At 42.9% G+C, this 22,223-nt stretch overlaps 1 protein-coding gene across 4 annotated transcripts in view; it reads right to left on the bottom strand.

Annotated features, from left to right (window-relative positions):
• LOC120933474 (mucin-2-like) overlaps positions 1–5,667 on the bottom strand; it is a 55,297-nt gene extending 49,630 nt beyond the window's left edge. For all 4 annotated transcript variants that reach the window (XM_040346702.1, XM_040346704.1, XM_040346705.1 and 1 more), the window contains exon 1: positions 5,384–5,667. In XM_040346702.1, the coding sequence (XP_040202636.1) occupies positions 5,384–5,438 (55 nt within the window). In that variant the 5' untranslated portion in view covers positions 5,439–5,667. The remainder of the gene's footprint in view (positions 1–5,383) is intronic.
• Positions 5,668–22,223: the final 16,556 nt, after the last annotated feature.

Here is a 22,223-nt window from a genome sequence, read left to right as displayed (position 1 = left end):
GGATCACTATTTAGCTTATTTGCAGTGGATACGCTTGGGTGCTGAGCCGGGGCTCCTTTGTCCCCCCCCCCCTCTCTCTGTTCCTCTCTATTCTTTTCTCTGCCTTTCTTCGACTTTCATTTCATCCCTCTGCTCTTTTTCTTATACTTCTCTATCTTTATTTTGTATAATTCTGTATGATCGTTGTTAGTTTGTGCTGGCCGGTTGGGGGCCTGTGCGGCCTGGGGGCCCTGCTCCCTCCTTTTTTTTTTGATGGGGGGGTGGCCCTTGGGGGCAGACGGGCCTCCTGCGGGAACTGAGACTCTTATGTCGCGTACACACGATCGGTCCATCCGATGAGAACGGTCTGATGGACGGTTTTTCATCGGTTAACCGATGAAGCTGACTGATGGTCAGTCGGGCCTACACACCATCGGTTAAAAAAACGATCGTGTCAGAACGCGGTGACGTAAAACACAACGACGTGCTGAAAAAAACGAAGTTCAATGCTTTCAAGCATAGTTACATAGTTAGCATGCGTCGACTTGATTCTGAACATGCATGGATTTTTAACCGATGGTCGTGCCTACTAACGATCGTTTTTTTCTATTGGTTAGGTATCCATCGGTTGAAATTAAAACAAGATTGCTTTTTTTTAACCTATGGATAAATAATCGATGGGGCCCACACACGATCGGTTTGGTCCGATGAAAACGGTCCATCAGACCATTCTCATCGGTTTGAACGATCGTGTGTTTGCGGCTTAGTGGGATGTGGGTCCTCGAAATAATAGGACAGATTAAGCCCTATTAGCGCACTGATGGGCCTTGGCCCGATTTTGCACTTGTTTTCTTAATGCACTTAACAGGATTGTGATGTTATGTTCCCACTGTGTTGGATTACTATTTTACAACGAAATGTTGAGATTATTTTTCTGTATCCTTGTATGGAAAATTCTTTAATAAATACTATTGAAGCATAAAATGATTTGCCTACAAATGGCAATTACTGCTACTTCCTCTAGATGTCCTTTCCATACACATTTATGCGTTACAGTATACCTGTCCTATCTTTGTATTTAAAAAGAAACCTGTCATGTGGACTCTGTCTCAAATGCCTTAGATAAAAACATGCATTCTCTGATTACTTGGCTACATATAAAGATAAGCTTAAAGTCCAACTCCAGCCACATTTTTTATATCTTGTTTCAGAAATAACATGAAAGGATTAGAGCCCCTGTTGTTTTTTTTTTTTTTTGCCATTCATATACCTACTCAGGACATATCTGTCAGTGTCCCCAGACCACCATCCACATCTGTCAGTGTCCCCAGACCACCATCCACATCTGTCAGTGTCCCCAGACCACCATCCACATCTGTCAGTGTCCCAAAGCACCACCCTCTCTCACAATGTCTCCAGCGCACCATCAACACCTGTCAATGTCCCAGTGCACCGTCCACATCTGTCAGTGTCCCAACTCACTACCCTCGCTTACAACGTCTCCAGTACACCACCAACATCTGTCAGTGTCCCCAGTGCACCATTCACATCTGTCAGTGTCCCAATGCACTACCCTCGCTTACAACGTCTCCAGTACACCACCAACATCTGTCAGTGTCCCCAGTACACCATCAACATCTGTCAGTGTCCCATTTCACCATCAACATCTATCGGTGTCCCCAGTGCGCCATCAACATCTGTCATTGGGTCAGCAACGCACCATCAACACCGTCATAGTGTGTCACTGACACATCAGTACCTGATCACCATCAAACCAGTACAGTGTCATCAGAGCCAGCAAAACCAGGAAGTCATGTCCAAAAAATTGTACACCAGTTATTAGGCATTTCAGATCCTTAGCATGATAGATGAGAGTAGCGGGAAGGTTCAAATCTATCACAAACCAAAAAACATTACAATATATGCCTAAGAGACCAGTACTATCCAACCTCAAACAATTATATCATTAATCAATTCAAAACAATTGAACAAAAAAAACAAAAAAAAAACATTGTTAAGACAAAAAGAAAAAACAAGGGGAAACTTTCTCACTGATGTTTGTTTTTACCATAAAATTTTGAAATGAATGGTCTTTCTTAAATGAAAAACAAATTTCCTGGTAGAAACTCATTTGAGAAAAAAATGTATATCCCGTTCCTTCAAATTTTCTCATCACTACCGTTGAAAAAACAACGTTGATTTGATCCCATTAACCATTAGAAAATTGAACAAGCGTTCGTAAAAGGAAACATTGCAAAGGAAATAGTACTAGTATATGGTCAGCTTAAATGACATTCATGTGGGGTTTACATGAACTTTAGGCTAAAACGATGTTGATACAACCACATTGTATGAGATTTAAAAACGAAATTAAAAACATGCCATTCAACTGGTTTCTTGCCAAGCTAAGGATTTCTTGGAAGTTGTGGAGCCATTGTATATCATCCTTTAGTGGATCCAAATCATAAATTTCCCTATGTGAAACAATGGGAATGGGATCTCAAATTAACATTAGACTTATCTGACTGGTAAGATACAGCTAGTACTTGTTCTAAAATATCTATCAATACGACCTTGGTTGAGTCTACTTATAAAACATTGCTATGGAGGTTTCTAGTAAGGTAGCCAAAACTTGCCCTTTAGCTACATTTGCCCTTTAGCTAACGTATTGACCTAACTAAGCATTTAAAAAGGTTGGTATCTCGGTCCAATCAGCCAGAATCGCTATCGCATGGACTTGGAACCAGTTGGCAGTGTCTCAACATGTCCAATTTTTTTTTTTATTGGATTATCATTAATGATAAATGCTCAAGTATACTTAACAATACCTAACCTAAGTTTGATAAAGCGTTGGGACCCTTGAACTTGATACATGATAACGTACCAGCATGGTTTCGCAGAAACCTTGTCTACTCCCTCTCTTTCCTTTTTATCTTTTTCTTTTCTTTCTTTTTCCTTTTCATGTTATAGCAACAAATCTATACAGACACCTAATGCTGTGTACACACGATCGGAGTTTCCAACAACAAATGTTCAATGTGAGCTTGTTGTCAGAAAATCTGAACGTGTGTATGCTCCATCAGACATTTGCTGTCGGAATTTCCTGGTTCTCAATTTTTCCGTTAACAAAAGTTCTTGTCGGAAATTCTTATCGTCTGTAGCCAATTCCGACGCACAAAAATCCTACACATGCTCAGAATCAATTTGACGCATGCTCAGAATCATTGAACTTCATTTTTCTCAGCTCATCGTAGTGTTGTACGACACCGCGTTCTTGACGTTCGGAATTTACGACGTTCGGAATGTCCGATCATGTGTACGTGCCATTACATGTATTATTAGGCTTAGAGTTTACTATTTTATAATGTTTGGAAAATGTGAATAAAACCCTTTCTTTCAACATGACTCCGCATATTGCTGGTGTGATTTATTGACAAATTGGTGTCTTATTGTTATATGATCCCTATTATTGGTGGATATTTTTGTGAAAAAAATGTAATAAAAAGATTGTAATATCAAAATTAATTAATGCATTTGCTAGTGTTTAAGACAGTTTTTCTCAACCTTTTTACCCACTAGAGGAACCCCAGATATATTTTTCTGAAGTTGGGACTTTCAGCCAACAAACTTCAAAATCAACAAGTTTTCAAATTTGTCCGATCGTGTGTACGCTCCATCGGACCAACTTTTTCAGGTTTCATCGGACAAAAAGTTTGGTCTGCAAACGGACAAACTTTACGACAACAAAAGTCTGATGGTGCCTAGTCCGACCGTGTGTACAGCAAGCCATCAGACTTTTGTACAAAGTGCAAATACGCATGCTCAGAACCAATGTTAAAATCAACCAACAATAGCAGAAGTTAACCAAAGGGTGGCGGTAAAGAGCAGAAAAGAGCAGAAAAACCACGTGATGTTGGGAAAGTTTTAGAAAAGTTTTCAGAAAAGTCCGAGCGTGTATATGCTATGGGTGTGACCGGACAAATCACTCCGGACAAAAATCCAAAGGAAAGTTTGTCGGATGTCCGACCGTGTGTACGAGGCTTTATAGACAACTGTTTTGCAGCTGGTTCTGCCAAGTGCTGTTGGCCTTGGAAGTATACAAGCTCCATTCACTGGAAGGTCAATCAGCCACAACTCAAAGAACCCTTAGCAACCTCTGGAGGAACCCCAGGGTTTGATGGAACCCTGGTTTGCGCATGACTAGTTTAAGCCCTTAATCTGAACTTCTTTGTCAGTTAAGTACTGATTAAAAAAGAGAGAGAGAGAGCGAGAGAGAGAGAGAGAGAGAGAGAGAGAGAGAGAGAGAGAGAGAGAGAAAGAGAGCATTTTAGATATTCCTTCCATACATCATTACTGATACACCAAACAGATGTTTTTTGAAATTTTGCGATATCCATACAGTAAAACATTGGTTTGAGAGTAACTTGGTTTCAGAGCGTTTTGCAAGACAAGCAAAATGTTTTAATACATTTTGACTTGATCTACAAGTAGCGTCATGTCACAACTGAATATAAAAGAAAAAAGAGACGACTCTATTGCCGCGTACACACGACCGTTTTTCATGTCATGGAAAAAAACGACGTTTTTCTCAACGTGATTCCTCTCATGCTCGAGCAAAGCGCGGTGACGTACAACACGTACGCAGTATAAAGGGGAATGGTGCCACCCTTTGGGCTGATTATGCAAATTTTCCTTCTAATAACTTGCTTCTGAGCATGTGCGTTTTTTCCCCGTCGTTAAAGCCACGAACGACCGGTTTTCACAACAAGAAAAACGACGACGTGAAAAACAACTAGAAAAAATAGAGCAGGTTCTACATTTTTAATGCCCATTTTTCTCGTCGAGAAAAATGCTCTGGAGCCTACACACAACCGTTTTTAACGACTAATTTAAAAAATTGCACTTTTCTCGTAATGAAAAACAGTCGTGTTTACGCGGCATAAGTGTAGCAATATTGTTACATTTGTTGAAGGTACAACATTTAGCAACATATTGCTAAACTTAGAAGCGCTTCTCTTCTCTTTTATACTCTGTAGCTCCTGCTGGATTTTGCTTCTAATCCCCTTGTGGAGGCTTCCATTTGTGGATGGACATTTTATGGTTCCACAACCCGGTCACGTTGCTATAATCTTTTTATATGGACTATACACTAAAAGGACTTATGAATAAATGGTTGTGGGACAAATCATTTGAGTTTCCATTATTTCTTATGGGGAAATTTGCTTTGATATACAAGTGCTTTGGATTACAAGCATGTTTCTGGAACGAATTATGCTCGCAAAGGTTTTACTGTACAGGTTAGTAAAAAAAAAAAAACTATAAGTACGTTAAAAAAAATTGTTGAAATTGAAAAGAATAAATATATCTAAACAATACAGGACAAAAAATGTAGAGATTTACCTACCGGCTACTAGTAGTGTTACCCCAAGGATTATTGTTATGAGTGTTTTGACTTCCATTGTAAGTACTTGCTCAAGTCTTGCTGCTCATCAATTAGTAGATCCCTCCAGGTCCAGTCTAACATCAGCGACTGTCAAGCCCCAAGTGAGAGAGTTAAGATAGTGATCCTGATTAAATCCAAGTGATCTTTGTCTCAAGCTTGGCACATTTCCCAAGGTAATGCATATATATATAGAGCTTTAAAAAGAGGCGTTGTGTAGATGCTCAAATCTGTGTATCGTAATAAGAAAATTTCATGGCCATGGGTGGGGTGACTCGACTCAGAAACTTCCATTAGAAGCTGATACAAGTTATTACAGCTTTTGTTAATCATTAACAGAAGGATATATCCACTTTGCCTCTCCTCATGAAAATGTTGAGAATTTTGGTTGCCTCTCCCTCTGTTCTCTGAACAAACATCCTACTCTACCAATGTTAGGGGGTGCTACACGGTTATCAATGCTGGTCATATTTTGGCAATTGGTATTTTCATGGCAGATTCAGCTCAGATTATCCCAAAATTTTATATATACACTATAATTTTTCAATTAGTGACTGGGTGAAGGTCAAATCACAAATTTCAGCACGAAGTTCAGCTACTAACGTCACAGAATAAAATTACATTGGTTATAGTTTACATGAAATCAAGATACGATACGTATTCCAGATCTTTAAGTGCCCTTTATTATTATTTTCATGTGTAAGAAGAACATCAGTTGGTTTACTGCTTTCCAGTTTTATGAGTAAGTTAAAAAAAAAGGTTGAAATTGAAAAGAATAAATATATCTAAACAATACAGGACAAAAAATGTAGATATTTACCTACCGGCTACTATAATTTTTCAATTAGTGACTGGGTGAAGGTCAAATCACAAATTTCAGCAGGAAGTTCAGCTACTAACGTCACAGAATAAAATTACATTGGTTATAGTTTACATGAAATCAAGATACGATACGTATTCCAGATCTTTAAGTGCCCTTTATTATTATTTTCATGTGTAAGAAGAACATCAGTTGGTTTACTGCTTTCCAGTTTTATGAGAGTTCTTGCAGACTTCAGACCTATGGAACAGTTTACACTAGAAGATAAGGCTAATACTACTATTCATAAGATGTGAGAAAGTGGTCTTGTTTTTTTTTACCAGGAATACAGAAAATGTCAGAACGGGCAAATGTCTGTAACACAACAGAAATTGGTAGTGCTTCTCAAATCTCTGAGGTTCGCAGCAATAACGAAAACTATCACAAAAAAAAAACATTTTACACATACATTGTATGAGTCATATACTAGCAAAAAATGGGCAAAAATCCTCTTCCTCACTTCATTCAACAGCCACGTTTTGGCTGGATTTAAAGTATGCCCAAACATTATGTCAAGAAGAAATTGGATAAAGTGTCCTCAAATGAATGGGACAAAAAGGGTTCTTTACTGATTAACCACTTAACCCCCGGACCATATTGCTGGTCAAAGACCAGAGCACTTTTTGCGATTCGGCACTGAGTCGCTTTAACTGACAATTGCGCGGTCATGCGACGTGGCTCCCAAACAAAATTCGCGTCTTTTTTTCCCCACAAATAGAGCCTTATTTTGGTGGTATTTGATCACCTCTGTGGTTTTTAGTTTTTGCGCTATAAACAAAAATAGAGCGACAATTTTGAAAAAAAAAAATATTTTTTACTTTTTACCATAATAAATATTACCCAAATATATATATAAAAAAAAAAAATTCCTCAGTTTAGGTCGATACGTATTCTTCTACATATTTCTCGTAAAAAAATCGCAATAAACGTTTGTTGATTGGTTTGCGCAAAAGTTATAGCGTTTACAAAATAGGGGGTAGTTTTATGGCATTTTTATTAATATTTTTTTTTTACTAGTACTCGGTACTGCGACATTATGGCGGACACTTCTGCCACTTTTGACACATTTTTGGGATCATTGTCATTTTTCTAGCGATCAGTGCTATAAAAATGCATTGATTACTATAAAAATGGCACTGGCAGTGAAGGGGTTAACCACTAGGGGGCGGGGAAGGGGTTAAGTATGTTCCCTGGGTGTGTTCTAACTGTAGGGGGGGGGGGTGGCCTCACTAGGGGAAATGACTGATCGCTGTTCATACATTGTATGAACAGACGGTCAGGCATTTCTCCCCTGACAGGACCGGGAGCTGTGTATTTACACACACAGCTCCCGGTCCCCCCTCTGTAACGAGCAATCGCGGGTGCCCGGCGGCGATCACGCCCGCCGGGCAAGCACACGGCAGTCAGTGACGAGCGGGGGGCGCGCGCCCCTCCGGCGGCGCGCACGCCCCTCCAGCAGCGCGCACGCGCCCCTAGTGGCCACTTCAGGGAGCGACGTATAGCTACGGGCTCTCGCGCAGGGGAGCCGACCTGCCACCGTAAAACGATGGCGGCTGGTCGGCAACCAGTTAACTGTAAAAATTATAAACAATAAAATAATGTTTTTTTTAGGGAAGACATGTCAATAATGCAGATGGTGTGTCGGTGCAGGCCGGCAACTGGCTAGGCAGATGTGCATAGTCGTGGGGACAGGCACAAGCAAGCGCATGCACACCTCTCACTAATGCTGGCGTCAAGCGGGCTATTTAATCAGGCGTCAGTATGGGCTCATTGCTGTTTGGTCTGCAGCTTCTGTACATTGTTCCTGATTCCTGTATTGCCCTCTACTCACTGGCTGGAGGGCCTTCCCATTGTATTACACAATGGTCACTTTTCACTCTCCTCTCCACTTCCTTCCCCTCTACTTTCTTTTATTTAAGACCCATGTTTTGTCACTTTTTGTATTTTTATGTTTGTACATGGTTTTTGCACGTGTGACTTGTAGGGTGCTGTCACGAAAGACGTTCCGTTTTCCCCCAACGCATGCGCATCGATGTGCCTGTTGCTCGCGCCGGCGTACGTGGCGCGCGCCTTAGCGTGTTTTGGCGCCGGTGTTTTGGCGCCAAGAAACGCTATTTAAACTGCCTGATGCCTCTCCATCTTGCTGACCAGTCTACAGCGTTTACCTAGAATCTGCACCTGTTACCTGTTGATCTTCTGTGTACCTGACCCGGCTTCCTGTGACCTTCCCTGCCTGCAACCTGCCTATGACCCCGGCTTAACCTGACTACGGCTTCTGCTTAACCCCTGGCTCTGTCTCTGCCCGCCTATGTTACCGACCTGGCTTGGAATATCGACTACTCTCTGGACCTACCCTGATTCCTGAACCACTTACCTGGCTCCTGTCCAGCTCGCTCACCTGCCTGATTCCTGTACCTGCTAGTGCCATACCACCGCCTCTGCCTGCTGCTTGGTGTTTCTCCTGGGCCAGCGTACACCTGCCTGCTATCGCTTCCGGACCGCTACCCAGCTTACCATCAGGCACTTGTGCCCCTCCGGACTCTGTCCATTCTACCAGGAGGTCCTGAGTCGGAGGCTTACGAGAGGCCGCTCCCTGCACGTTGAGCTCCATAACCAGGTACGTGACAGGTGCCCTGAAAGTCTTGGGAGGGGGTGGACATGGCCTTCTGGCTTAATTCGCCCTCTCTCATGGGGTCTTCTTTCGGGGGAGCCCCACCTAGTACATGGGTGGGTCTGTTTCGGAAGACCCTCCAAAGAATGGGGTCCATCTGGTTTCGGCCCGATGCACCAAGTGTAGGTACCCCAGTTCCCGCCTGGAGCATACCCCCCTGGGGGATCAGGGCAAGGTCCTCTGATTTTGCACGGGTGACGTTTTTGCAGTGTGTTCACACACCATGGGCTTTAAAAAATAAATAAAAAAATTGACCTCTACTCACTGATGTATTTAGGTTTTGTGCTGCCCTAGGCCTGACTAAACTCTTATGCCCAGTACACATGATCATTTTTCGGCATGAAAAAAAACAACGTTTTCGACATGTAGAAAAAACTAAGTTTTTCCAACTTCATCATTAAAAGGATGTTGCCCACACACCATCGTTTTTAAAAAATGCTCTAGCAAATCGCGGTGACGTACAACATGTACAACGGCACTATAAAGGGAAAATTCCATGCGGATGACGCCACCCTTGGGGCTGCTTTAGCTGATTCCGTGTTAGTAAAATACGATTCACTCTTTTCTGTCTGTTACAGCGTGATGAATGTGCTTACTCCATTATGAACGGTAGTTTTACCAGAACGAGCGCTCCCGTCTCATAACTTGCTTCTGAGCATGCGTGGGTTTTTAACGTCGTTTTAGGCCACACACGATCATTTTTTACAACCCGAAAAACGTCATAGTTTAAAACGTCGTTAAAAAATGCAGCATGCTCGAAAAAAAATTTGCCCATTTTTCAGAAGCCGAAAAATGATGTGAAGCCCACACACGATCATTTTAAATGACATTTTTTTTAAACAACGTTTTTTTTTAATGCCGAAAAAATGATCGTGTGTACGCGGCATTACACCCCCTATTTTAAATATGTCCCACCCCTTCCTGTCAGGACCACACTCATTTCTGTTTAAGATCCACTCTGTTATCTGTAAATCACTGTGTTCTCCCGGCAGGGATGTCTCTCCGTGCCCCCCCCCCCCCAGCCTGGTGAACATGATAGCTCCACTATTAGTTGATGGGGAAATCGAGCAAAAATTGCATAATCTACGACCTGCTTAAAAGTCCTTTTACACCAAGTGCGGTGGGACTGTGTTTTGTGGCTATTTCCATGTAGCTCCACAGCACCCCAACACAAGGCAAGGAAAAATGATAGCCTGCATTGCGGTGGTGTACAGGCAGTGTGCACTGAAACAAGTACTGTGTGCAGCACTTTTTTCCAGTGCAGCACATGGCAGCTGATAGAACTCTATGGCCCGGATTCACAAAGCACTTGCGCCGACGTATCTCCAGATACGCCGCGTAAGTGCAAATATGCACCGTCGTATCTGTGCGCCGGACTTACAAACTGAGATGCGCCTAAAAACAGGCTTCATCCCGCCGACGTAACTTGCCTACACCGGCGTAGGGTGGGCACACATTTACGCTGGGCGCATATTTACGCTCACATTGATCAGCCATTGAAATATGCAAATGAGGAAAATACGCTGATTCACGAACGTACGTGCGCCCGATGCAGTGCGCATAAGTTATTAGTCCGGCGTAAAGTTATGCCCCATAAAGGAGGTGTAACTCAGCAGCATCCATGCAAAGGGCTGCACCAGGGAACCCAAGCCGGCATAATTTACGTTGGACGTGTGTGACTGGGCGTAGATTACGTTCAGGGCGTACGCAGTGATCCGGCGTATCTCAGGCAGTTGTTCCGACGTGGTTGTGAGCATGCGCACGGGGATGCGTCCACGTCCCGGCGCATGCGCAGTTTGTTATACGTATCTGCCTGGCGCTCGGCCCATCATTTGCATGGGGTCACGGCTCATTTGCATGGCTCACGCCCACTTCCACCTATGCCGGCTTACGCCTTAGAAACCCAGCGCAGTTTTGAGAGCACTGGCTTTGTAAATTCCGTGCTTGCCTCTCTGCGCTGCATCGGCGTAGCCAGGGCCGCCATCAGGGGGGTACAGGCATTACACCTGTAAGGGGCCCGGAGGTCCCCAGGGGCCCGGATGGCAACCCCCTTTAAAAAAAAAAAAAAAAAAATTTTTTTTTTTTTTTTTTTTTTTTTAAGGGGCCAATTTTTTTTTTAGAGGTCGGGAGGTCCCCAGGGGCCCGGAGGCCCCGGATGGCAACCCCCCTTTTTTTATTTATTTTTTATAAAAAAATATTTTATTTATATATTTTTATTAAATTTTTTAATAAAGGGCCATTTTTTTTTTAGAGGTCCGGAGGTCCCCATATATATATATATAATATTATTATTATTATTATTAAAGGGCCCAGAGGGCCCCGGGTGGCAACCCCCCTTTTTTTATAAAAAAATAATATATATATATATATATATATTTTTTTGTCTTTATATATTTTTTTATAGGGCCCCGGATGGCAACCCCCCTTTTTTAATAAAAAAAATTATATTTTTTTTATATATATTTTTTTGTCTTTATATATTTTTTTATATATATATATATATATATATATATATATATCATTAAAGGGCTCAGAGGTCCCCAGGGCCCCATGTGTGGCAAATCCCCCCTTTTTTTTTTTTATAAATGTTTATTTTTTTATTTTTGTTTATATATATTTTTTTATGTTTATTTTAATTTTTATATATATATATATATATATATATATATATATATATATATATATATATTTTTTTTATTATTAAAGGGCCCAGAGGTTTATTTTTTTCATTTTTATTAAAGGGCCCAGAGGTCCCGGATGGCAACCCCCCTTTTTTGTAATTTCTATATATATATATATACATACACACACACACAAACATTTATATATATTATTAAAGGGCCCAGAGGTCCCCAGATGGCAACCCCCTTTTTAAAAAAAAAATATATTTTTTTTATATATCTTTTTTATTTTTATTAAAGGGCCCAGAGGTCCCCAGATGGCTACCCCCTTTTTTTATATATTTTTTTCTTTATTTCTTCTTTTTTGTGTAAAGGGCCCCCCCGCTTCTCAATCCGCGGCAGCCCCCCCCCCCCCCCCGCTTCTCAATTTCAGGCGGCAGCACCCCCCCCCCCGGTTCTCTGCTCCAGGGGGCCCATGCCTGAAGCTGTGTAAGGGGCCCCATAATTCCTGATGGCGGCCCTGGGCGTAGCGTATATATTTGCGCTACGGCGGCATAAATGTGTGCCGCTGTCTGTGAATCCGGGCCTATAAATGTGACAATTCAATAAAGTTTGTTTGTTAATAAAAAGAACAGTGCACTGCACTGGTATCAGGGCATCAACACTGTGCTGGTCCTGTTGGACCTCACCACACCACACACATTGCAACACAGCGGCTGATGTAAATGTACCCTAAGCTCCTGTGTTGAGAGGTTTTTGCTTGCTTCAAATAGGTTGTCCATGCCTGTGCAAGTCTATTGGAATGTAAAATCTGCATGAAGCACAGGTAAATGCAGGTCAGAAGGAGAAGAAGGAGAAGGAGAGGTCACGTGCACCTGTCAATGAATTCTGATGTCAGAACAAATTCCAGTGCTCAGTGATAACAAAGGCACTTCCAGTGGTGCTCTAGGTCACCTGCTAAAATAACCCCTAAATTACCGTATTTATCGGGGTATTGCGCGCTCCGGCGTATAGCGCGCACCCCTAATTTTGACCTCTTTTTCCTGTAAAAAAAAATGTTATTACATTTTAATACTTACAGTTTTGGTGTCTTGCCCGGCGTCCATCGGCGGCCTCGTCCGGTCCGGCATCTGTCTACGTCTCCGCCGACGTATACCGAGCGCAGTACACTCGCGTATATTCGGCCAGGCTCGGCTTCTCACGCATAAACGTCACAGAGCGTGACTATGAGTGAAGCCGAGCCTGGCTGAATGTACCCGAGTGTCCTGCGCTCGGTATATTGCGGCGCAGGCATTCAAACTAGGCGCGGGAAGCGGGTATCAGTGTGTATATCACGCACCCACGATTTTGCCCTGATTTTCAGGGCAAAAAATTGTGCGATATACGCCGATAAATACGGTACATCACATTGGACCATCTTTATCTAATAATCCATCTTTGTGGGTTATTGGACATACAATGCTGATCTGACCACACAGGTACAGCTCTTGGCTTTCAGTGCCACTTAAAGTGGAAGTAAACCCATCGATTTACTAGTTTCAAAAAACAGTTACATTTCCGGCAAGTGCCGTGAGTGCAAGTGTCCCATTGGTTGTGCTCTCAACCAAACTGCCAAACCTTTCAATGGCTGGTGTCATAACTGATCACATGGCAGTTGAAGATCAAACAGAGGCCAAGATGGCAGCTTCCTTGGCTGAAAATGCCAGGAGGGTTTACTTCCACTTTAGGCCAGGAGAAACACCGGGGATGGGGACCTGCCCAACTAATGTTCCATGTGATGGCGGTCATGTGACATTCACAAACCAGTTTTATGGTCAAAGAATTAGGCCTCAGTCAGGCCAAAAATTACCCGAAAATATGTCAATACACAGACTGAAAGATCTTGCGAAAAGTGAAAACACTGACAGAGAAATCTCCTTAAACCTCCTTTTTACAGTAAATGATTGCTGTCACTGAAGGGTGATTCTGGGCAGGCTGTGCTTGGACATCAGGGAGTAAATGGTTCGTCCCACTGATCATTTAGTATATTGCATCCGCAATCAGGTAATCCTCAATCAGATCTCTCTGAGGTAAAGCTGTGGTCTGGATGAATATTAGGGCATCTGGTGGATCTGTGGATACTTTAAAACATGGGTCTTCAAACTATGGCCCTCCATTTGTTCAGGAACTACAATTCCCATCATGCCTAGTCATGTCTGTGAATGTCAAAATTTGACAATGCCTCATGGGAAGTGTAGTTCTGCAACAACTGGAGGGCCGTAGTTTGAGGATCCCTGCTTTAAAATATAGCCATACACAGTGTGCAGAGGTCTCGATAACACTGGTGAAACCAGACCACCAGAGGGCTCAGTCAGAGGAGCCCATAGATTAAAGTTTTTTCCTAAGGTGCCAGGAGAATATGTCCTCAGGGGGTCAGCGAGCCATTCACTCCCTGATGTCCAAGTATATGCTACCCTTCAGTGACAGCAATCGTTTAAGAGGAGGTTTGAGGAGACTTCTCTATCAAGCTTTTCACTTACCGACAACTGGTAAGTGTTGATTTCATAGGGAGCGGGATTCATATATAGAAGATACAGTTGTTGTTTGAAAATTGTCTTTTTAGCAGAGTACAATCCTATCGACCTCTTAATTAAATTGCATATTTTATGTTCGTTCGTACATGGGTATCACCGCGATCGTTAGAGCAAGAGCAATAATCCTAGACCTCCTCTGTAACTCAAAACATGCAACCTGTAGAATTTTTTAAACGTCGCTTATGGAGATTTTTAAGGGTAAAGGTTTGTCACTATTCCACAAGAGGACTTAATTTTGAAGCATGACATGTTGGGTATCAATTTACTCGGAGTAACATTATCTTTCACAATAGAAAAAAAATTGGGCTGACTGTACTGTTATCTTATTTTTTAACTCAAAAAAGTGTATTTTTTCCAAAAAAGAGCGCTTGTAAGACCGCTGCACAAATACGCTGTGACATAAAGTATTGCAACGACCGCTATTTTATTTTCTAGGGTGTTAGAAAAAAATTATATTGTTTGGGGGTTCTAAGTAATTTTCTAGCAAGAAAAACTGCTTTAACTTGTAAACAACAAATCTCAGAAAGAGGCTCGGTGCTTAAAGTGGAGGTTCCGCGGTCCATCTTTTTTTTTTTCTGTGCATTCAATGTGGTTTCAGATAACAACTTAGGCCCAGATTCACAAAGGAAATACGACGGCGTATCTCCAGATACGCCGTCGTATCTCTGAGTTGTGCTGTCGTATCTATGCGCCTGATTCTTAGAATCAGTTACGCATAGATTTCTATTAGATCCGACCGGCGTAAGTCTCTTACGCCGTCGGATCGTAACTGCATATTTACGCTGGCCGCTAGGGGCATGTACGCTGATTTATGCCTAGAAATATGTAAATCAGCTAGATAAGCGAATTCACGAACGTACGCCCGGCCGACGCAGTACAGATACGCCGTTTACGTTAGGCTTTTCCCGGCGTAAAGTTACCCCTGCTATATGGTGGCGTACATGCGGCGTACCAATGTTAATTATGGACGTCGTTCCCGCGTCAAATTTTGAATATTTTACGTTGTTTGCGTAAGTCGTCCGTGAATGGGGCTGGACGTCATTTATGTTCACGTCAAAACCAATACGTCCTTGCGGCGTATTTGGAGCAATGCACACTGGGATATGTCCACGGACGGCGCATGCGCCGTTCGTAAAAAACGTCAATCACGTCGGGTCATGGTTATTTTACATAACACACGCCCCCCTGTTCCAAATTTGAATTAGGCGGGCTTACGCCGGCCTATTTACGCTACGCCGCCGCAACTTACGGAGCAAGTGCTTTGAGAATACAGCACTTGCCCGTCTAAGTTGCGGAGGCGTAACCTTAATCGGATACGTTACGCCCGCGCTTAGATACGCCGATCTACGAGAATCTGGCCCTCAGTACTCATTTGTTTGCCCATCCCCCGTCCGTTTTCGTTTAATCACCGGCACTGTATTCAGTTACAGTTTATATCAACAAGTTGTTGCTTTATGAGCGTTGCTTGTTTGTGTTACATTTATGTTTGTTTAGATATTATCTTAAAGATTTTTTAGTAGCTGCCTACAGACTGGATTTTTTGTTGATTTTATTAATTAGCCTGATTTTTATTTTATCTATTTCACTGTGCCTTCAAGCGCTTGGTGTCTGGGCCCCTTTTGCACGTTTTATTCAACCAGGTAGGATTTTTTAGCACTCAAAGTATGACTCACAAGGAAAAAATCCCGTAATCCCTTTATATATCTCTTCAGAGTTATCGAGCAGTAAGAAAACCACCTAATTGCTCTCTTCAGAGTTGTCAGTGAGAATGCAAGGAAAAAGAAAACCTCTGCTGCCGTACCTGGGGGCTTCCCTCCTTTCTTCTCTGCACTATTGACACCGAGGCCCCTGGGAGGAATTTACATTACATATCGTAACTTCCTCCCAAGGATGCCACAGAGGAGGGTAGGCAGAGCATTAGGCTGCTAAAACCTGTTGATAGTGCCACAGCTAGTTTTGGAGGCCGCCAGTTGTATTAAGTGCAGGCAGTCTGTCCGAACATCAGGCCAGTCACCGGCTGCTGGTCCGTATTATCATAACGGCAGCAGTACGGCTGATTTATGGGGGTGCCAGACCGATTTGCCTTCTGCACCCTGCCACCTGGTCCCACTAAAAGTGTAGTGCAAGCCGGCAGGGGCTCTTTTCATGCAGAGCTTTTGCAGTAGCTTTTTTGCTGCCCCCCCTGTAAAGTGCCGCCCTAGGCCTGGGCCTTGTCGGCCTAGGCCAAGATACAGCATTTCCTCTATTCCTGATCTGGCATAGTTCTGACCTGTGTTTGTTTGCTACCTGCCCTGACCTCGGCTTGTCTCTGGATTCTGCTTTTGCCTTGTGTTTCTGCTTAATCGACCACCCAATGGCTAACTTAACTTGTGACCTGACCATCCTGCTGTCTGCTGTCTATGCCTGATCTGCCCAACCGTTACCAACCCGGCTTGTCTGACCCTGCATCTTGCTCATCTGGTCTGCTACAGCTCTCAGTCCAGCAAGCTCTCATCTGGCTAAAGATTCCAACTGCCTACCACAGGGCCAGATTCTCAAAGGACTTACGACGGCGTATCTCCACGTACGCTGTCGTAAGTCCGAATGCGAGCCGTCGTATCAATGGGCCTGATTCTCAGTTATGCATAGATTTGGCCAAGATACGAGCGGCATAAGTCTCCTACACCGTCGTATCTTGGGTGCATATTTACGCTGGCTGCAAGGGGCGCTTCCGTAGATTTACTCGTCGAATATGTAAATTAGGTAGATACGCCAATTCACGAACGTACTTGTGCCCGCTACGCCGTTTACGTTTGGCTTACGTTCGGTGTAAAGTTACCTCTGCTATATGAGGCGCAGCCAATGCAAAGTATGGATGTCGGCAAGCGTATCTTTTTACGTTGTTTAAGTAAGTCCTATGTGAATGGGGCTGTGCGTAGGTTACGTTCACGTCACAGGCATTGGGCCTGGCGTATCTTAGGGCGTAAATTTGACGTGATACTGAGCATGCGCGCGCATGCGCCGTATGATCGGCGCGTCATTTACGTGGGGTCACGGCTCATTTTAATAAAACACGCCCACCTCTTCCACATTTAAATTATGCTGGCTTACGCCGGCCAATTTACGCTACGCCACCGCAACTTACGGAGCAAGTGCTTTGTGAATACTGCACTTGTCTCTCTAAGTTGCGGCGGCGTAGCGTAAATAGGGTACGCTACGCCCAACTAAAGATACACTCTCCTACGTGAATCTGGCCCACAGTCTGCTATCAGCCAACGCCATGCCAGCTCATCTGCCACCAGCCTGCTCTACTGCCACATCCACCTGCTGACTGCTGCCACGCAGACTACTGGACTGATTACAGGCACTCATACCTCTTGTGGCCGCCGTCTCACTAACAGAGGCCATCAAGCCGGAGCTGTATCGAGAGGCCTTCCTTTACACATCAGGCTCACTAACCAGGTATGTGACATCTACATTCCCTGATAAATCATCAAGCGTTAGAAACCATATCATATGTGAAGTATAGTTCTACTGGAACAAAGGCTGTGTAAACTGTGTTGATAACAAGTATAATAAAAAGGATAAAAGTACATTTAAAATATCAACCACAAGGCAATACTCATGTGTGTCTTGGAACAATTACATTTGTTTATTGACATGAAACCAAAACTTACAGTGCATTGAAATCCTATGTTAGGTCTCAAAATAAGTTATCTAAAAATACACAGTGTTAGCTGTATAACTGTAATGCTTTTTTAGTACCAGTGGCCAGAGACTATTGTTGGCAAGGGTAGCTTCCTCTTTAGCAGTCCCTGTTCCCTTAAGGAAAGCAGGCAAGCAGTACTTATTACACAATGCTATATAGTGTCTGTCCAGTGGAACTAGAGGCTGAGCAATGATTTATTGAAGGAGCACCTGTTGGCCTTGGAAACTTCAGGCATGGACAGATGATGCAGCAGGTGTATCGCCAGTAGCAAAGCCCAGAGGCTGGAAGAAGTCAGGGTTAATGATAAACAATATTGAAATCCATGGACAGACAGAGGTCAGGGTAGGCAGCAGAGAATAGTGTAGTCAAAGGACAGGCAGAGGTCATTGCATGTGCCAAACATAATGTAATCCAAAGACAGGCAAAGGTCAGGGCAGGTGGCACAAAGTAAGCTTAACACAGAAACAGGGAGAGGTCAGGGCAGGCAGCAGACAGATGAAGAATCCAAAGACAGACTAGCAAGACCCTTGCCTTGCTAGTTTGTCTTTGGATTCCCCATCTGTCTGCTGCCTGCCCTGACCTCTCCCTGTTTCTGTGTCAAGCTTACTTTGTGCCACCTGCCCTGACCTTTGCCTGTCTTTGGATTACATTATGTCTGGACCGAAATACAAATTAGCACCAGTGCAATTAGACCTATCACAAGACCATGCATTTATTTGTAACTAGCTGAATACCCGGCGTTGCCCGGTCTTCCTATCTTAACCTTTTGGGGAGGAAAATCATAGTAATATAAATATACCCATCTTTTATATAAGGGTGTAGGTAAGGGTTAATTTAACTGTCATATATTTTTATTTGGCATATAAGTAATATGTGTACCAGGTATTATTGAAATAACTCCAGGCGTACAGAAGTTATGTGGGAACATACATTTCCCATTGATTTGCATGGGACTTTAAACAAAAACCCCGACCCTCACAAATGGGGGTAGTTAAGGGATAAATTAACTATCCTATAGTTTAAGTGGACATATAAGTAACATGTGACCAAGTGTTATCGAAATATGTACAGCCGTTTGGAAGTTATGAAGTAACATGTATTTCCCATAGAGTTGAATGGGACTTTAAAGGAAAACCCCGACCATGGCAAATGGGGGTGGGTAAGGGTTAAACCACCTATCCTATGTTTGTTGCTGACATATAAGTAACATGTGTGCCAAGTTTCATGTTAATATCTTTAGCCGCTTGGACGTGATGCTGGAACATACATACATACACACACACACACGTTGAGTTTTATATATATAGAATATGCATGGTAATGATTTAAATAGTTTATTCTGCTCCTCCGGGTTAATTGGTTTATAAATACTGGCCTTAAAACAGTTTATTGTTTATTGTTTAAGTCCAATATGAAGGACTGTGCTCTTAGGGCCAGATTCAGGTACAAATGCGGCGGCGTAACGTATCGTCTTTACGTTACACCGCCGCAAGTTTTCAGCGCAAGTGCCTGATTCACCAAGCACTTGCATGTAAACTTTCGACGGCGTAGCGTAAAGCCGTCTGGCGCAAGCCCGCCTAATTCAAATGGGGCGTGTACCATTTAAATTAGGCGAGTTCCTGCGCCAAACGTTCTGCGCATGTTCCGTTTGGAAAAATTCCTGCCGTGCTTTGCGCGAAATTACGGTGCCCCGACGTGTTTGTGAATGGCGACGTGTGTAACGTACTTACGCTGAAAAAAAATACATTTAAAATTCGACGCGGGAACGACAGCCATACTTTAACATGGCTGGTGTAAAGTTAAGCCATGAAAAAGCAGGCTTAACTTTGCGACGGGAAAAAACGACTTGCGACGACGTAACGCACGCGAGTACCTTCGTGGATCACCGTAAAAGCTAATTTGCATACCCGACGCTGGAAAACGACGCAAACTCCACCCAGCGGCGGCCGAAGTATTGCGAAGGCGTACGAAGCCGTAAGCCTGTCGGATCTTAGCCAAATGCCGTTGTATCTTGTTTGTGAATCACAAATTAAGATACGACGCGGCAAATTTGAAAATATGCCGGAGTATAAGCAGATACTCCAGCGTATCTCTTCTGTGAATCTGGCCCATAGTATTTTAAATATTTTTTTTTTGCAATTATTAAAGGGCAAGTTTTACATTTTGTGTAGTATTTTGGTGGTATAGTAAACTCCAACTAAATACATAAGGAAATATAAAACATATTTTTGGCATCTGTTTTATGAATTTTAATCTTTCTTTATTTTATCAAAAATAGAGGAACAAATATCAACAAATATCAACAAACATGTTATCACATGCATCATTTATAAAACCATTCACATCCACTTTTCCTTCTATCTTAGTACATTACGTTCATATCCTGATTATACCTATACATTCAATTTTGGTTAATTATATATATCTTACTTTCCGTAATTACTCTGCACTTTTGGTCTGAAGGAATATTAATTAATCTCATTATTTTCCTTTTTTTCTTTTCCTTCTCATTCCCTCCCTCTTGTGACCAACCCCCCCACAAAACAAAACAGCCACAACAGAAAAAAAAAAAAAAAACATTTGTATTTATCCTCATTGGCCCGGATTCACAGACATCGGCGCATATTTATGCCGGCGTAGCGTATATCTTTTACGCTACGCCGGCGCAGCGCACAGAGGCAAGCACTGGATATACAAAGCACTCGCTGCCAAATCTACGCTGGGTTTCCTAGGCGTAAGCCAGCGTAGGTGGAAGTGGGCGTGAGCCATGCTAATGAGGCGTGACCCCATGTAAATGATGGACTGAGCGTCATAAAGATACGAATAACGTACGGCGCATGCGCCGTCCAGTGGACGCATCCCAGTGCGCATGCTCAGAATCACGTCGGAACTACTCCCTAAGATACGACGGATCACTGCCTACGACGTGAACGTAACCTACGCCCAGCCATATTCACGTACTACGTAAAATACAACGGCTTGTGTTCCCTGGTCCATACCTTTGCATGACTTGCGCCTCTTATATGAGGAATAACTTTACGCCGGATGTACGACTTACGCAAAGCGCGTATATAATGCGCCAGGCGCAACTACATTCGTGAATCGGCGTATCTCCCTCATTTGCATATGTGCCCATTGCGGCCAGCATAAATATGCGCCCAAGATACGCCGGCGTAGAACGAAGCCTATTTTCAGGCGTATCTAGTTTTGTGGGCACGGCGCATAGATACGACGGCGCATATTTACACTTACGCGGCGTATCTCGATCTACGTCGGCGTAAGTGCTTTGTGAATCCGGGCCAATGTGTCCTGAGAATTAGACCGACTTGTCAGACATTAGAGCCAACTAATGACTTGCATTCTCCCTAATGCAGAAAACTCACATCTTGCCCTCAGCGTTTGATTAAATATTGAAGGAGTAGCAGCAGACTGATGAGTTCCTCCCTCTACTCACTTTTCTCTCTCTTCCTGTCAGCATGTTTCCTGTCAGCAAATGAGCACTTTAGAACAGCTACAGTAATTGTTCTGGCTCACACTCCCCCACTGCTGCTGTACAGAGGGAAATATGATGTTGATATGATGTAGAATTTGTATACCTTTAAAAGTTAGTTTCAAAAATGTATTTTACATTTAAAATTAATTAAATAATGAATTACCTGATTACTTAAAAAAAATGAATTTAATAAATTTTAACCACTTGCCTACTGGGCACGTTCATCCCATTCCTGCCCAGGCTAATTTTCAGCTTTCAGTACTGTTGCACTTTGAATGACAACTGCATGGTCATGCAACACTGTACCCATATCAAATTTGTATATTTTTTTTGAGACAGATAACTTTCTTTTGGTGGTTTCTTGATCACCACTAGGTTTTTTATTTTTTGCATTTTTTTAAAAAAAAGACAGAAAATGTTAACCAAAAAACATATTATTTGTAAAAAATCTCATTATTTAGTAAATCGTTTTTTTTACTTCTTCGCTGATGAGGCTGCACTGATGGGGACTGATGAGGGTGCACTGATGGGGACTGATGAGGGTGCACTGATGGACACTGATGAGGGTGCACTGATAGGCAGGACTTATGGGCACTGATAAGCTGCATGGATGGGCACTGACTGACACTGATGGGTGAGTTGGAACTGATGGCTTATGGGCACTGATAAGCTGCATGGATGGGCACTGACTGACACTGATGGGGCTGCACTGATTATTAGTGTAAAGAATGTACTAACTGTGCCCTGTCAGCCTTGCCGGTTACCAGATCTAATTTCCTTACACAGAGACAGCGTGTGCGGAAAGGATTGCAGACACCAGGCAAGTTTGTTTACAGGTGACCAGCTGTGATTGGCCACAGCTGATCACATGGTAAAGGCCCTTTATGGTGATCTTTGAT

The sequence above is a fragment of the Rana temporaria genome, chromosome 3, assembly GCF_905171775.1.
Source record: "Rana temporaria chromosome 3, aRanTem1.1, whole genome shotgun sequence".
Lineage (NCBI taxonomy): Eukaryota > Metazoa > Chordata > Amphibia > Anura > Ranidae > Rana > Rana temporaria.
The sequence above is the reverse complement of the archived record's forward strand: the minus strand, read 5'-3'. Positions and strand labels throughout refer to the sequence as shown.